The sequence below is a fragment of the Meleagris gallopavo genome, chromosome 8 (assembly GCF_000146605.3).
Source record: "Meleagris gallopavo isolate NT-WF06-2002-E0010 breed Aviagen turkey brand Nicholas breeding stock chromosome 8, Turkey_5.1, whole genome shotgun sequence".
NCBI classification, from domain to species: Eukaryota; Metazoa; Chordata; class Aves; order Galliformes; family Phasianidae; genus Meleagris; species Meleagris gallopavo.
In genome coordinates this window covers 10,297,808-10,314,560 of record NC_015018.2, presented here as the reverse complement: position 1 = coordinate 10,314,560, position 16,753 = coordinate 10,297,808, and the positions used below count along the sequence as shown (strand labels likewise).

Sequence of the window (16,753 nt, the reverse complement as noted above, 5' to 3'; positions counted from 1 at the left end):
GCTGTGCCGCGCCGGTGATGTGGTGTGGCGCTCGTCGTAACCCCCCGAACGCGTACTTCGTAGCATAACGACTGAAGGTCAAGCTCGAATAAAGATAGTGCACGAAAGCCACGAGGGTCGTAAGACAGCGGTTTTATTGAGCCGGGGGTGGTTCGGGGACCGTCCGTCACGGCGCTGATGCGCTATGGTAGCAGGGCCTCCTCCTGCAGCCGCTGCCCCAGTCCGGCCGGCAGGTCCGGGCTGCGTGCGAACCGGGCGGCGGGAACGGCCTCAGCGCCCGAGCCCGAGCCCGGCTCCAGCGCCGCCTCCCAGCCCGAGCCCGACTGCTCCTCGGAGAGCGGGAAGGCGTCGCCCAGCTCCTGGTAGCTCTTCATCCTGAAACACCGGAGCCGTCACAAACTCCGCTTCCCTCTCTCGCCGGCTGCGTGCTCCGAGCCCACCCGCGGATCCCCGCACTTACAGGGCAGAGTTGGCCAGGGGCGGCAGGATCCTGTTGGCCGCGCCGTCGGGCAGCTGGAACCGGGGCCCCATCTCTTCCACGCAGTTGGGGGACCAGGCGTCGGGCCGGCACCGCACCCGCTTGTAGCGCGCCCTGTGCGCGGGGGCACCTGGTGGGAGCAGCCCGCGTCACTCCGTGGCTGAGCAAAGCTCGCCGAGCTGCTGCCTCGGCTCGGCGCTGACAGACCCAAAGGACCGAAGCAACGATCCTTCCTTTCGGCCTCGCTTAATTAACTTGTTCCTAACCCCCCTGGCACGTTGTCCTGCTTTTGGTGCTTTATCTAATTTTTCTTGGGAATATCTGCCTGTAATTAGGGCTTTCTGTTGCCTTATGTATTGCCGTATAGTGCTAGGTGACTTTCACCATCCTCCTACACTCTTCTATCACAGACAAAAAATCTCTCAGGGAGGATTTCCTGCTGCTTTCACAGCGTATTCCCTTTTTTATTTACCTTTCTTAACACCTTATTAAGAAGACCCTTGTTTTTGTAATAACAGCAGCAACAGAAGAAACAACTGCATCCGAGTACTTTGTACATAAGCATTACACAGAACTGAGGCTACAGACAAGGTCTCAAAGACCGTCCTCAAGATAGAAACAGCAGTAGGTGCCTAATGGAAGCCTCTCACTGTCATAGCCTTGGTTTGGTGGAGAATTATCTTACATATGCTTGCTAAGTGCTCCTCTCTTGCAAGAAATGACTCCACAGGGCACTTGTCATGAATCAACATTTCCTTTTCGTTGTTTTAGTGCTGCATGTTGCAATACTTTCTGTACACAATAAACCATACAGTTTCCTCATACTAATACCCAATTTCCTCTCCTCCCCCCCAGAGTAGACCGAAGACCAGAGTAGTTATGACATGGGGACTGCAACAGCCTTAATCTGTAACTGCATAACGGAATAGCAGGGCATAACCAGACCCCTAAGGGAGGGCTGGATAAATATATACATTGGTATATACATTTGAGATGTGTGTGTACATAGAGTAGCTTACTTGATAAGGTCTTCTTCTCATACGGGCCAGGTGAGAAACACAGAAATATTACATTTGCAAAAGGCATCTTATCTTCCCACTCGTCCTCCAGAAAACAGAACTCCAGCAAAGCAGGCTTCCTAACCAGACCTCATTCCTCCCAGAAGGTCAATTTGCAATATTCTCCTTTAAATTTGGAGGCTTCCTCCTCAGCCCACACTGCCTAGCGCAGAAAGAGTATTGCAGAGAGAACAACCGCTCGGTGTTACCTTGCACTGTGCATCCCACAAAGAGGATTACACAAACAGCCAGGAAAATCCTCCTGCTACATCTGACCGGGAGCTGCATGTTGGCCGGCGCTCCTCCGCTCCCTGCCAGCCTCCACCACGGCCTCGCGCTTCAGAAACACGGCAGGGCAAGGAAACTGACTTTTAGACAAGGTTTCCAAAACCTCAAACCCAACCCATAACCTGCGTCACCATTTCCTGATTGACTGAAGTGAGACATCTGCGGAAAAGCCCAGTGCTCCAGCCCCCCAGTCTCCCACCCAGCCGAAATCTCCACTCTGGTGCTGGCTGTGGGGAGAAGCAAACCCAAGGCAAACCCTCCAGACACACATCTCTGCCCGCTGCTCTTTCCTCCAGCGCACTGTGCTTTTGTGTTGGCAGTTCAACCATCCGGGCTCGAGTTTAGCCAAGAATAAGCAAGACAGCTATGGCAGCAGCAGGCTTTTCTTATTCATCCTGCTTCCAGCAGCGATGCGGGGCCCAGCACCACGGCAGTCACAGCACCAAGGCCAGCAGTGTCAGCCATGTGCTGGAACAGTTTTTCATGGCGGAAAGTCTACCGAGATCCTGGTGGTGCTTCTGGTGAGCAGTGACTTTCCCTGTGCCCACCTCATGCTCCCACAGATCCACTGCGAGACAAGGGGCTGAGCATCCTTGCCATTTATTAGATGTTTTCATGGTTTTTTCTCAACAGGAAAAAAACAGGAGACTCCAAACACCATGTGGAGATCAACTTGCATGCAGCAGTTATTTGTAGTGACTTCTCTACTTTGTATTTTTAGCTTCAACTCTCTTGTTTTTTTCCTCTCTTTTTTATTTTTTTGTCAGGCTGTGCTCAGCAGCAAACAGCAATGTGGGTGCGGAAGTGGTCCGTGCTGTCACACCTCTGACTTTCCGTGGTCACAGTCCCCACGTGGGCAGAGGAACAGCACAGAGGCTGCACCATATCAGAACAATAACCTTGAAATGTGTCAATATACGACTATCAGTGTTGAAGAGGGCATTTCTTGCCACTGCTGTGCTGAAGCACTGCTTCTGCTTTCCCATCATGTGTAAAGCAGATTAAGAGCTTTGCATTTTTCTAAGGCATTAATTTGGGGGCAGGGAGAAGAAGGGGACTGCTGCAGCTCCGGGCCTCCAGCTTCTCATACAGACACCTGGGACTCCTCCTGACATGTCCAAAATGCCTGGAAGTAGTCCCTCAAGTGATGAACTGCTCCTTGGATATCTCTCAGGGCTGTTTTTATCTCCCAGTTTGCTTCAGGAGTGTAATTTAGTAACATTACCATGCTAGGACCATGTCCAGCATGGGAAATCTATCCTGCCATTGACAATAGGGAATTTCACTCAAGAAAATTCCTTCTCAGCAGCTCCATGATATCCAGGTGCAGGGGGCAAGGCATCACCCATCCAGACGGGGTCTCAAGTTCCTCTTTCATAACTGCTCAGAAATCAGATAGACTGCAACTGCTGCCAGGTCCCCGTTCCCATGAGTCAGACTGTTATCTACACATAGACATCGGTGTGCTCCTATGGGTCCCTGCTCTTGGCACGGGCTGCTACAGACATGCTGGCCTGTGCTGGTCAGCACTAAGGGGCTAAAGGGAGATGAATGACCAGAAAAGGCAAAAGAAAGGTCACACAGTGAGCAAGGGTTGAGGGGAAAGCAAATACAGACTGAGTACGAGGAAAAAGTTTACACTAAGGGCGGTGAGGCATTGTCACAGATTGCCCAGAGATGTAATGGGTGCCCCATCCCTGGAGACACCCAAGGTCAGGCTGGACAGAGCTCTGAGTTCCTGATGGAGCTGAAGGACTCCCTGATCATTGCAGGACAGTGGAGCAGATAGCCTTTATCAGTCCCTTCTAACTGAAACAATTCTATGATTCCATGAATGGCAGCAATGAGGAACATAAGGAATGCATCTTTTCTCCCATCTTATTCTTCGGGAAGGCAGGAGAGATTTCTTCCTGTTGCCATGGTGGAATTTGGGGCAAATAGCAAAGAGCTGGTGAGCCCCAGGAGGTAGATTTGGGTCACTGCAGGGGATTTCTGAGTCCAGCCTGGGACTGGAGTGGATCCTCAACCCAGCACCTGACATGCTGAGCATGGGGCCCCTCCAGCACATGGCATCTCTGCCTCTTGTGCTGTGCCTCTGGCCTCTGAGGGCAGTATCAGGACCTGGCTCATGAAGATAAGATTCAGAACTCACAAGAAATCATTACAGCTCACGTGCATTGTGTAGAAATCTAACGTTTGCTGCCATCTAGATCACAAAGAGGAACAGTTCTCTGTTTTTTTCCCATGATAGATGTCAGAGATCATTGCTCAAAAGCCGCAACTGCATCAGCACTGAGCACAGCTGATGGCCCACAGGAAGCTGCCAACGGCTTCTTCCCACCAGCAATTTTTGTCACCATCAAAAGCTCCGAATGAGGGATAGACCCAACCCTGGGTCCTGAGAACACACCTGGGAACTCCTGCTTCTTCCCCACCTAATCAGTCTGCTTACAGGAAGTCATTTCACCATTCCTTCTTTTCACCCCATATATTTCCACTGTGGATCTTCAGGCTCTCCAATGCAAGCACTCATACTTCTCTTCCTCCATCACAATCACACAGAGTCACTCATCCAATTCCTCTTTGTTTAGAGGCAAATTATATTAACAGGTCTAACAGGGAAACACTTGTATCACTGCTCAATGTCTCTTTTACAGCAACAAGAAGACAGAGAATGTCGTGTGCATACCAGATGCCAAAAACTCGAGTATTACATATTTGAAGCACTGCTACGAAGCTCCTGAACAATTACTGCTGTTCCAAACTCATGCACTGCATTACTATCAGTCGCTTCTCTAGACAAATGCTCAACACCACAGACATGTTAGAGGGGAAAAAAAAAAAGCACTGTTTAGTATTCTGGTCTCTGAACTGTCTCCAGTGCACCAGTCCTATCTTTGGCTGTAAAGACATCATCAGATTTTGGAAAAGGGCAGGTAGGCAAATGGTTCTCATTAGGAAAACACAGAGTGCCCCCAGGCCCGGCTGGGATGAGGAAGAGGTGTGCAGCATCAGCTAAACTGCAAAATGTGAAAGTGCCAGCAGGCACTTTGCAAGAGTTACTAGGAAGTGCATAATGCACTTTTTATAAGGAATTTAAAAAATCAGCATTAGTCATTTCTCTTACTTCAGGCTGTCATAGCTCTGAAGTAAGCTAAAATGTTGCAATTTAAGAAGAATAAGTTGACAACTGTTTCCAGCCACAAATTTATGTGCTTGATTTTAACATAGCAGTCTTTAGGTCTCTAACTGCAAGACTCCAAGGGACTTGGCCTCAGGGATGGCAGCCTTGGTAGAACTTGCTTCACAGGACTGCTTCAGGGCATTCTACAATGAAAAGTTCCATGGAAAACACCAAAGTATCAGTGATTACCTCAATCATTTAAAATAAACCCAGTTTATTTTCATTTTATTTCATTTAAAGTAGAACCCAGTTTCACTGAGTGCTGAGCAAAAGGAAAACCCCAAGCAAAACTGAAACGCTTAAAGGCACGAGTAAAGCAGATCAGTCCGATATCTCACTGTCTGATACTCAGCTTTATCAGGCTCCCGCAATGTTTCCGAGCACAGAGTTGTAGCAGCAATCATACCCAGCGCCAGCACTGCTCTGGTACATCGAGGCATCTCCGCTCTGCAGATAGAGAAGGCAGCCATCTGCCTTGCCAAGACGTACGCCTGTGCCCTTAGCAATGTGGGGAACCCATTTTCCTGATGAGAAGTGGAAGTGAGGGGTCATTTCTCACTTCCCCCTGGTATTTCAGGTGCAATAGGGGAGAATGGTGAAGGAGAGGACCTTCTCCTGCTGCTCTCCTCAAAGGAAAAAAGAGAAAGAGCTTCCTTCCATGGGGGGCTTGCAGGGAGAGCCAGAACAAGGCACCAATGTCATTTTTCTCTTGGTCCTGAAATGTTTAACTTGCCTGGATCAACCCTATTTATGCTACATAACACATTTGGAACAAGAGTTGAGAGCATTTCAGTTATAACAAAACTGTTTTTAACCAAAGCACATTACTTCTAGTGAGTACTATGCACTGTTTCAAGAGGATGCTGAGGTTGCAGCCTCCATGTTTTGGAGATCTTACACTTGATATGTGTTTGGCACAAGTGTAGGTGTCTTGAAAACCTCACTGCTTTACGCTGGGTAAAGAAAAAACACGAGTAGAGCAACAGTAAGGAATTTCCAGTGGTAAGATTTTTTTTCCGAGGTACAAAAAGGAATAAAAAATGCAGGTTAAATGGAGTTCACAGAAATCTAATCTTCACTTAATCTTTGAAATAAACGCCTGACCTCACACATATTTCACACAGTTAGAACTCAGCATTCCTGAAGGGAGCTTTGTTGCCTAATCCAACCTGCCCCTTCTCACCCCACCTCCCTCCTCTTTTTTTTTTTTGGAAACCTAAATACAAAATCTTAGTTCATTTTGTCAAATCATGTCACAAGCAGGAATTATTCAAAAGGTTTCCATGAAAAAGACATACCTTAAAAGTATCAATGCAATAATGTGTTGCAGTGAGCATCTGCCATGATAGTCTCAGCAATAAACTGTGTTCGGCCAGTGGTAGTCTTCACTATTTGCTGTAGGAGATGAAGAACTGACATCATTGGTTTCTGTAAGTCTATATATATTTAATACATTTGAAATTTACTTACAGTTTTTAAGAAACTGTGGGCTGTCCTACTATCGTGCAAAGGGAAAAACTGAATTAAAGCACTGAGAGCGGAAACTCTTAAAGGCTGATTAAACGTTTGTTTAGGAAAATGAACAGTGCACACATTCACACACACACTTTCTCCCTTATTTTGTATGCATGCAAATAGGTGATCCAGTTCTGAGTTTTGCCATCTCTCATTTCCAGGACCCATTCGTTGGCCTGTTTGTGATTAGCAGTCAGCCAGCCAGTTCTATACAGGATTCTGCAAACTAGAGATTTTGGCCACGTGTACAAGATGTACTTTCTTGCATGTGTATGCCCCTCCATTGCCCTCCCTCCTACTTTTTTTTCTTGTTCCCCCCCCCCATAAGAAACTAGTTCTTTCACTTGCAGCTCCAACCAACACAAGGAGCCACTAATGGCTTCTCAGGCCTTCACGTGTTAGTTAGCATCTGCTGCAGCACTGTATCATAGTACCTCTACCCCATCAGTTTCCTATAGGAGTATTAAGAGCAGAGTTTCCCCTCCCATCTCCATTCATAAAGTCTGCTGTTCTCTTGCTCAGCATTCTGGCAGTTCAGATGCTCAGAAACACTTTCATCACTACGTATTTTGGCAGAAGTTGTACTACATATCTTAGTAACACAAAAGGAAACAATTCTAAGGAGTCTGAAAAATATTTAGCCAAGCTACTCATTTATTGAGCCTCTATCAGTTACATCTTAATTAACAGGGGCAAGGGAAAAAAAAACATCAAGCATCACAAAATAAATATAGAAAATAAAATTCCCTTCATGTGCCTAGGGTTTTCTGGGGACAAAGGTTAGAAGAGAGAAAATGTTTTCCAGGTGGAAGAACATGCCTTAAGTTTCTTAGAAAAATTTTCCCAGAGCAATAGTGTCTCAGAACAAACCATTTTTGTACAGCACTACACTTAGATCCCAAGTCAAAGGAAAAAACAAAAAGGAGAAAAGGTTTATATTTATATACAGGACAAGCAATACAAAGCATCAGCTGGACGTTCACTTAACATTTAAGGTTTACACCATTAGTGTGAGTGAGCTACTAAGTCAGAGAGCTCTTGTTTTTCCAGAAGGTTGTATTACTGCAGGTTCTAGTTGGACGGCCAAACTGTAGCCACTTAAGTTCTATTAATCAGCCCAGAAGCTGATTTTGACACGTATCATTTTAATAGCACACATTTCCTCCAAGGCAAACATTTATATGAACGGACACAGTTTTGCTCTTAGCCTCTCCATTCTCGTTGGAAGAAGACCCACCATCTCCTTACTGAGTTCTAGCTCAGTTTCAACAGCACGGACAGCATCTGGGTGCTTCTCACAATAGTCTACCAGAAACATGTAATACTCTAACGACGTCTGCATATTTTCCAGCTGCTTTTTGCTATCTGAAGTAATAAGTTTACCATACAGTCGTGCAATATGAAATTTAGCCACCATTGCAGGGCGAAGAACATCTTCCTCGAGCTCCTCAGGAAACACCTTATCTGGGTTCCTCAAAGAATCTAAGAAGAGTTCATAATATTTGATGGCTAACTGAGCCAGAGAGTTAATTTTTTTTATTGTGTGCGAGTCTAGTTCTTCTAACCTGTTACCAATAGCTACCTTCAAATCCATCATCTCATAATAGGTATCTGCTAGTTCAAACTGAAGCTGCCTACTAATTAACAGGTAGTACTGTGGGTTCAAGTCTGCATATATAGGCTCCAACATGTCTATTCTACGCTTGTGCATTTTGCAACGTCTCTCATAGTCTTCTTCAAAGAAAGCAAGTACCTTAAACAAAGCACTGTGATCCTGAACAATTTCAATATGGTCAGTAACATAACCATCAACCTGAAAAAACTCCTTTGCTTCCTGAACATAGTTCTGACCCACTAGGAAGATTTCTCTGGCTTCCTGAAAATCTAAAGGATATACGCTGCTTACTTTCTCTTCCATGGCTAACACAGAGTCACATATATCACTTGTCCCAAAAAGCACAGCCTTTTTCCTGCCATTCTCTTTTTCATCTTCCTCTTTCTTCCTTTGGGCTTTAAGTTCCAATTGCCTGTCTGGATCCAGCTCTCCTATGTTATCCTGAAAAGATAAAGCATAATAATTAAAAACACACGTGCCATCCAAAGACAAGCTTGCACTGCAGTTTTGCTTCTGAGTTATCTTTCAAACACAAAGTAATTCGCAACCAAGACAAGACACATTAGTTATTTAACTTTATATTCACTAAAAACCATATTGATAACATCTACATTCTATAAAAAGAACAATAACGATGCTAAAACAATTTAAATCTCCCCACTCTGCAACAACACAGCCAAACCATGAAAGCTCCTGTTTTAGTAGAGCATTTCAGCAAATGCTCATTTTCAAGCATTCAGCATGAAAATATGAGCACACAGAAATGCAAGAACATGTTCTGCTTGTTAACTAAGAAACCAATTTGCCAAAAATCAAGGCGTGAGAAAACTCAACAAAGAGGAGGGGGGTTTGTGAAACTGCTGTACAAGCAGCACACTGATTACACTACAGAGCTGATCTCCCATTCGTTCTTATTTCTAAGTACTGCAATAAGTCTAGGCATGACAAGAAGTACCTGCTAGATTCCCAGCATTTCTTGAATAATTCACTGGACGATTGTTCATCATTTGCTACCAGCTATGAATCAATTACTGCTACAAGCATCAAAATAGACTTTTTAAACAACAACAAAAGAACAAATTTTCAGTTACCTCAAGTAATTTCCGAGCACTCTGCAGAAGATTCAAGCAATACTTAATCCAGCACCTTGCAATTTCAGCTTTTCTCTGTCTAAGGTCCTGCTGGTCTTGCTCTGTTTCATCTAGTTAAGGGACATAAGCACATAGCCTTCAGAAAAGCTTAAGTGTTCCAGTAATAACCTCAAATGTTATGCAAAGAATACATTATTTATATTTGTTTCTTTTCCACGCTGATAGACAAAAACACATTCTCTGTGTTGGGCATAACAATTCTGTAAACTGTCATTCTGGCAGAAACCCGTGTAGATTAACATGGATGTGTCATGCATGAATCCTTCAAAAAGGAATGCACATTGAGAAAGGTTTTGATTCTGGAGGCATCTTACTGGAAAAGATTTTCATGTTTCTCTGTAGCAGGAAAAAAAAATAATAGTTTGCTCTCCAAGATTCACCTGCTTGTTCAGTAATTGCTTCTGTCAATGACAGACTCCAGACTCAATGTCAAAAAAAGGGAACAAAATTAAGGGAAACTGCCTTTGGTACCAACGTAGTATCTATTAACTCTACAACTCCAGTATTTTTTTCCCCCATGATCTCTCCACTGCTATAAATAGTCTTGAGATTTCATTTTCAAAACAAAAAAGGGTTTCAAAGAGAACTAACTTCCCATTCTCTGGGTAGGGGGTACTGAGTTTGCTGAACAATGAGAAGCGAGCATTCCTTGCCACCAAATAAAAAGTCAGGCTCAGATCTGCTCTATTTATTATTTTCCATAAAAAAGAAGCAGGTTGTTCTTATAAAGAAGTAATTGTTAATTTTAAAAAGGCACCTAAACTAAACAGTTGTGCACGTGTTTATATACTGATTAACAAGACAGAAGGAAAGTGCTTGAGAGTGGCCAATGTTAACTGTGCGTTAGTCTTTCTGTGAGCTAGTGCCTTCTGCACAGTGATTTTCAGGTCCACAGCCCTGCTCTCTGTTCTGGGAAAAGTGAATATCAGAGAAAAATTTACTCCTCCAAACAGACTCAAATATCACTGTTTAGTGTAGGAGGAAGCCGAGATAAATGTTGGTTGACTTGCCCAGAAGTCACACAAGAAATTTATCAAGTACAAGTACAACCAGGACTCTTCTCTGTCACTTTCAGTCTCACACCTGAATTCTACAGCATAACTGCACACGTGCTCCTGTGTTCTGTTCCTACTGAACATACAACTTCCATTTTTGGCTCATGAATCATATTATATCAAACAACCATGCAGGCAGGTAGCTACAGAAGTCTGTAAACACACACTACTCAGATCTACTGAATGTTTCATAAAATATGTTGTCTGAAAACAGCCTACAGATAAGCATAACTCAACTCTGACAGCCCTGTTCCCTGAACCTAAAAGACACCATCCTCAAAGGCAACTGCACAGAGTTCTGTGTTTCTGAGCTAAGGGAAATACTAAAAGAAATGAAACTAACTGAAGTTCAGTGACAGTGGATTAAATAAAATTCAGCTGAACCTATTCAAGATTCTATTTCATGTGTAATCACATCACTGGATTAAAACGCTTGTATTCTGAACAGCTCAAACCATTAGAAGCTGAACAATACACACTGTTATAAGCCAGAGTTAAAAACTCACTCTAGGGCTGCCCTGTGTGCTTGCTCACTCTCCGTGAGTTAAGCTCTGTCATTTTGAAACTTTCATTTGCCCAAGACATGGAATGTAAAAGGCTATGCTGTAGATAAGGAAAGCATAAACCTACAACAGAGGATTTGAATGCTGATGCTATCACATAACCACAGATCCTTAAAGCTATAGTCAGTTCTCTTTCTTTTTTCCTCCTTTAAAAATCATTCCTAGGAAGCATTTGTTTTGAATCATTGAATTACTGTCTTCTGATAATTCAGAAGGTAAGCTGTATTTTGCACATAAATACAAACCAATTTATTGTAAACAGAAAAAGACTGCTGAAAATTAACACTTGGATAAGTTTAGTACATACACATAGACTTCATTTTAATGTAGGTACTAACGATGCACAATTCACCTTGTTTATCACTGAACACTTCTATGTGAACTTACTGTCTTCAGTAGACGGCACCTGTCCAGCCTGGCTGAAGATGACACTGGCTGCTGCTAAACAGTGCCGGGACTCCATAAAGCATTGCTGAGAGACAGAAACAACAGTTTATCACCAACGGGAGGAACAGAAAGACTGCTCTCAGCTAAACCCCTCACCTCAGACAGTAAGAGAGGGGCACAAGACAAACTACAGAACTGAGGCTTGCTCCCCAGGACACTGGAAGAAAGTACGTTTTTTCCACACCTACTAATGAGTGCAGTATTTTTAGCTAAGCGTTTTTTGTGCAACCACAGCCACAAGAACAATTGTGAACATTTTCTGATCTATGCTACCATCACTTCCTTCTGCCTTCTGATGGTATCAGAGGGTGTTAAACAGTATCAGTTGGACAAACAAGTCAACATTACAAGTCAGATTTAGATCTCTTTACTCACATTTGCCTTGTTTAATGATTATGGTTGCCAATACATCAAAAAACATGGAAATCATGAATTGCTGTTGAAATTAGCATTAACTGACCTATGTATGGTAGAAGACTTAAGTGAAAGAAGTACCTGAGTAGTCTGGGACATAACCCTAAAAAAAGACCTGAAGCATTTCCTGGCTCAGTGTATTATTTAGAGCCAATAAAGATGTGTGGAGGCAAACAATTTCTTACATAATTACAAAAAAAAAACAAGCATGAGGTATATTACCTTAGAGAGATAGTACTGTGACAAGGTAGCAGCATTGAGCGCCCATTCTACTGGGTAGTAGCCGCAGTACTCAAGCTGTCGTTTAAGAGTAGTATGGCAATACTGAGCAGCCTTCTCAATCATCTCCAGGTGCTGGTAGACTTGGGCCAGATAATACAGTGTATGTGTATAGGCTTTTTCAAATCTGGAAAGAAAAACTTTTAGACTTCTTAATTCTTTAGTCCCTAAAAACACTCTCCTAAATCAAAATCAAAAATAAAAAAAATCTAAGTTGCTGTTGCTCACCCACCTTTTTGATCTTTCTTGGTCTGTGAGCTTTTCTTCTTCTGCCATGAAGTGTTCACTGGGATCCAGAGGAGGATTTCCATCCTGCATGGATGAACACAGTAGGTTCAGGAAGATACATTTCTCTTACTTTATGACTCCCTCTTCTGGTTGCAGGCTATTTACCCATTTTCCATTTCTAAACTGAACAGACCTTCACATAATGCATCTACTGCTATCTGACTGTCACACTTCTGGAGCAATTCTACAAACGTCAAGAAATTTAGGGAAAGAAGGCCATGATTTCACATGGAATTACAAGGTGCTTGGCTTGTAATAACTTGTTTGCGTAGTTTAAAATAATACATGCTATCTGCCTCAGAAATACTCACTCTTGAATTCTACAGGACTACAATGGGCAGTCTGTAGATTCTACAGCGACAAAATGGCTTTAATGATGCTTTTTACAGCATTGATTTACTACTAAGCATGTCTGCAAGCATGAAATGTTCACTTACCCAGCAGCACTAATCTGCAACATGAAAACATTCTGCAGGAAGTACTGCAAGGAACATGATGTCAGGAGTGCACAGCTGTAAAGACTGCTCGTGCTGCCTTGACGTGACTCCAACTCCTTTTATTCGCAAGCTGGTGAGACTATTTACTCAACTGTACGAATGAGACAGCAGGCAATGTGTTTGGAGGATGAAGCTGCTAAATCTTGACCTACATGACCCATGTGCAAGTTGAATTAAGTGTTTTTTTGTTGTTTAAACCAAAACCTCTGTCCGAATCGTTACATAAATATATCTTGTGATATGTACAAGATGGTTTATCCTCTTCATACAAGAACAGAAAGATACTGATGGAATATTGGAATTAACAAAAGTAAGCTAACAATATCATGCTTGGCTGAGTATAAATATCAAAGATGAACATCAGGAATTAATTACACTGAGGGTCTGTGGAGAGATGTAGTATCTCTACTTAGACCAACTGATCCAGAAGACTTTTAGCACAGGCATTTTTTAATTCCTGTAATTTTAATTTTAATTTTTAATATCCACTACCTATTTTGTAACCACAGACTAGCTATAAAGGCAGCACTATGGCAGGGAATAACCAATAAGGAATAACTCATGCTAAAATTCCCATGAGAGTAACCTGTACTGTAAGCCGTATTTCCATAAAACCATAATTTCATGAAACTATCTTCTGTTTAACCTGAAACACAGAACACTGCTCCTTTAAGGCCGCAAATTTTTTCAGCTCACTCAACAACTGCCCTGTCCCTGAAGCAAGACCGTGTTGGAAAGGCTTTGCAAAGAATGTAACAATAGCACAAGGGAGCCTTTGTTGATACTCAGCAGAATCCACAACTCAGAACATCATTTAACATGCAAACGGGGTTTAGCTGTTCAGAAGACTGTCCTCTTTGAAACAAGCTGAACTACTTGCCTCTGCGCAGCTTGATATTATGTTCAGTCACAGCAAACCATGCAGATAATACAGTTTGTTTTCCTTTTCCTACTGAAAGCAATTGCTTGACCTCTTATAGCATTCCCAAGACTAAATCAGAAGCCAAATTCAGCACCGGAGCATCAATTCAAAGACCCTGTAACAAGGATCACTATTTCCCGAGACAAACTATTTTCCCAGACCCACGTTGAAATTATCAAGTGATCCTCCTAGGCCTTCTATGCCAGCAAACAAGCCATACTGCCTTACAGAAGCATCATCACACCACGAAGCTCAGAAACTTAAGTTCCGTTGCATGTTTTTCTTCCACGATTATCAAAACTGTAAGTGGTGCATGAAAGTAAGACCTGCTGCCAGATTAAGAAGCACCGTACCTCTTTCATGTACTGATTATACAAGGCTTCTGCAGATTCCAAGTAAGTTTGTGCAGTTTTAATTTCATCCCTTTCGGACCATAGGATACCTAGATTGTTCTGAAGTTAAAAAGAAAAACAACAATTATTTTCCAGTCAATTCCACTTACACTAAACATTTTCTGCAAATAATTTATCACTCTTCATCCCCATGTACGTGTCTACATACACACACACTCCCAACATACCAGATTCCAATAGACAAAAATTGTTCCCACCCATTTTTTTGTAAGCTGCTCAGAGAAGAGGGTTCTCACAGAGGCAAGCACACGAAGTCACCATACAAATGGCAATTTTCTGTGTTTACCCTGCTAAATTATCTCTGGTATGTTCATATAAAAAGCTTTTTCTACACAGTGCGTTCTACATCTGATTCAAGCAACTCTGAAATCATAAAGGAGAGTCACGGACATAGAAATTTGTCATCGTGTCTTCATGGAAAAATCTAATAGGGAAGAAGTGCTGAAGGAATGAATCTGTACATTTTGACAAGGAAATTAAAAACTGCTGCGATGCAAAAGCTGTAAGCTTAAAGGCAGTAGTGAATATCACAGTAAAGTGCATGGTAACATCTCATTGCACCTACTTTTTACAAAAAACAACTCTAATTTTATTATTAAGATGAAGATGTTAATTACAAATCCATGTTTAATGGACTAATTTAATTCCTAGCATGTGTTATTACAAAATCTAATAGGACTGGGAATAAAAAACCTTCAGAAAGCTCTTCATTGTATCTGTATGTCAGCCTTGTAACCCTTTCAATTCCTTCTATTTTATTATGTTTTGAGAGAAAGCCCCATGTATCATGACGGCTATGAACAAAAACACTTCGTCCACAGCTGTGCAATGGAATTGACCAAATTTAATTAGACAGAAATCGTCACATTCATCCTTATGCAGAAAGACAAATGAGAAGGGCTACAGAAACAGGCCCAGCAGGAAAAGGAATGCTCCTCCTTGCCAAACAGGCATCAGTGAGGTGACAGTATATTTTATAGCACTGGAGATGTGTTCATGTAGAAGTACAGCCATTGCTGACTACCAACAACTTCGATTCTCAGTGCTGTTTTGGTTTGGTTTTATTTGCTATTTAAATACTCAGGTGTTATTTCCAGCACATCAGCAGAAACGCTGGGAAGAAATTCTTCTCTTGTAGTGGCAGTGAGGCACTGGCACTGCTGCCCAGAGCTGTGGGTGTCCCATCCCTGGAGATGCCCAGTGCCACAGATAGACAGCCTGAGCTGCTAGGGGCAACCAGCCCACAGCAGGGATTGGGGCTCCATGATCCCTTCCAACCCAAGCCACTCTATGAAAAAGTTTTAAAAAGGCACCTGAATCCCTGGCCCTCAGCCACAAAGGCAGCAATGCTCCAACAGCACACTGTGAGCACCCATCAAACACTGAGAAGATGCTCTTTGGTTTTGCCTGACTTCTCAGGCAACCTCAGATCACACCACTGGTAACAGACTGACAGCAGAGTACCCAAACCACCGCTCTGAAGGACAAGGAGCAGATGTAACCTCATGAGTCCCAGAAAATTAACTTAAACATTGGGTCATTAGGGTTGGAAAAACCCTCTCAGCTCACCCAGCCCACCATCACCTGCCCACATCCCTCAGTGTCAATCCCCACAGCTCTGCAATACCTCCAGGCACGGTGACTCCCCCACATCCCTGGGCCACCTGTGCCACTGCATCACTGCTCTTTTGGAGAATTTTTTCCTAATACCCAACCTGAACCACCCCTGGTGCAAACTGAGGCAATTACCCCTCATCTTATTGCTATTACCTGCTCCGAGGGTGACCTCCAACTCACTACAGCCTCTCCTCGGGCAGAGCAAGAGAAGCCACTGCCTGATCCGTGCTTCACAGGAGCACACAATTCCTCCGCAGCTTTATGCTGTGTGGCAGTGAAGTACTGCGAGTCCTTCCTAAATCACAGCAGCCATTTCTGACACACAGACAACTGCTCTACTTCAGTGAAAGCGTGTGTGTGTGCGTGCGTATAAATGCACAGCAGCTGCCACGAGGGACAGGTCACCACATGAACATTCAGAGAAGAACGTGATCACATTCTTCAGCATTTTCTTCTTACGTGTAAGACTAAAAACAAGAGCACCCCCCAGCTCCACTTGGGCAGCAAGTAAAAGCGAAGGGATCGCAATAAGGTCGCAAACCAGTTCTCTCCCGCGGTGCCGTACCTCAGCCTGCCCCGCGGCCCCGAGGAGCGAGCCGTTCCTCAGCCCGGAGGCGCAACCCCGCCACCCGAAGCCGCCTCGCGCAGCCCACGCCCCGCACTCCCCGCCCACCTGGGCCTGGATGTAGAGCGACACGCAGTCCCGGGACAGGCGGTGCGGCTCGAGCAGCTGCGTGCAGCGCTGCAGGTGCTCCTCACCGGCCGACAGCTCCTCGGTGTCGGTGTGGTTGACGCCCAGCTCGTACTCCAGCACGGCCCGCCGCACGGCCAGCAGCCGCGCCTCCCCGCAATCCTCGGCGGCACTCAGCTGCTGCTTCACCTCCTGCAGCAGCGCGCGGGCGCCGTACTTGGAGCGGTAGGGCTCCGTCTCCGGGTCCTTGCGCGACTCCACGGCCGCCAGCGTCCTGG

General features: G+C 44.1%; 2 protein-coding genes across 2 annotated transcripts; both read right to left on the bottom strand.

Moving 5' to 3' along the window:
• Window positions 1-115: 115 nt before the first annotated feature.
• On the bottom strand, window positions 116-1,899 carry SRGN (serglycin). Its single transcript, XM_010714290.3, has 3 exons — window positions 1,746-1,899; window positions 461-608; window positions 116-375 (listed from the first exon to the last, which is right to left on the bottom strand). Exons 1-3 carry the CDS (start codon window positions 1,822-1,824, stop codon window positions 183-185), a joined length of 420 nt encoding a protein of 139 aa, XP_010712592.1. The 5' UTR covers window positions 1,825-1,899; the 3' UTR covers window positions 116-182.
• Window positions 1,900-7,155: 5,256 nt separating this feature from the next.
• KIFBP (kinesin family binding protein) lies at window positions 7,156-16,751 on the bottom strand (the record flags this gene model as incomplete). The annotated part of the gene is made up of 7 exons (XM_003207890.4): window positions 7,156-8,579; window positions 9,230-9,339; window positions 11,295-11,379; window positions 11,991-12,174; window positions 12,280-12,359; window positions 14,108-14,206; window positions 16,458-16,751. Coding segments are annotated over 7 exons (1,731 nt in total), but the record flags the coding sequence as incomplete, so codon positions are not given.
• Window positions 16,752-16,753: the final 2 nt, after the last annotated feature.

Excerpts from the sequence above, each read along its gene's own strand:
- SRGN (XM_010714290.3), bottom strand. The coding sequence starts at position 1,824 with ATGCAGCTCCCGGTCAGATGTAGCAGGAGGATTTTCCTGGCTGTTTGT. Across the intron at positions 609-1,745 it reads TGTGGGATGCACAGTGCAAG|GTGCCCCCGCGCACAGGGCG; the intron begins GTAACACCGAGC and ends TGCTCCCACCAG. Across the intron at positions 376-460 it reads CCCCTGGCCAACTCTGCCCT|GATGAAGAGCTACCAGGAGC; the intron begins GTAAGTGCGGGG and ends CCGGTGTTTCAG.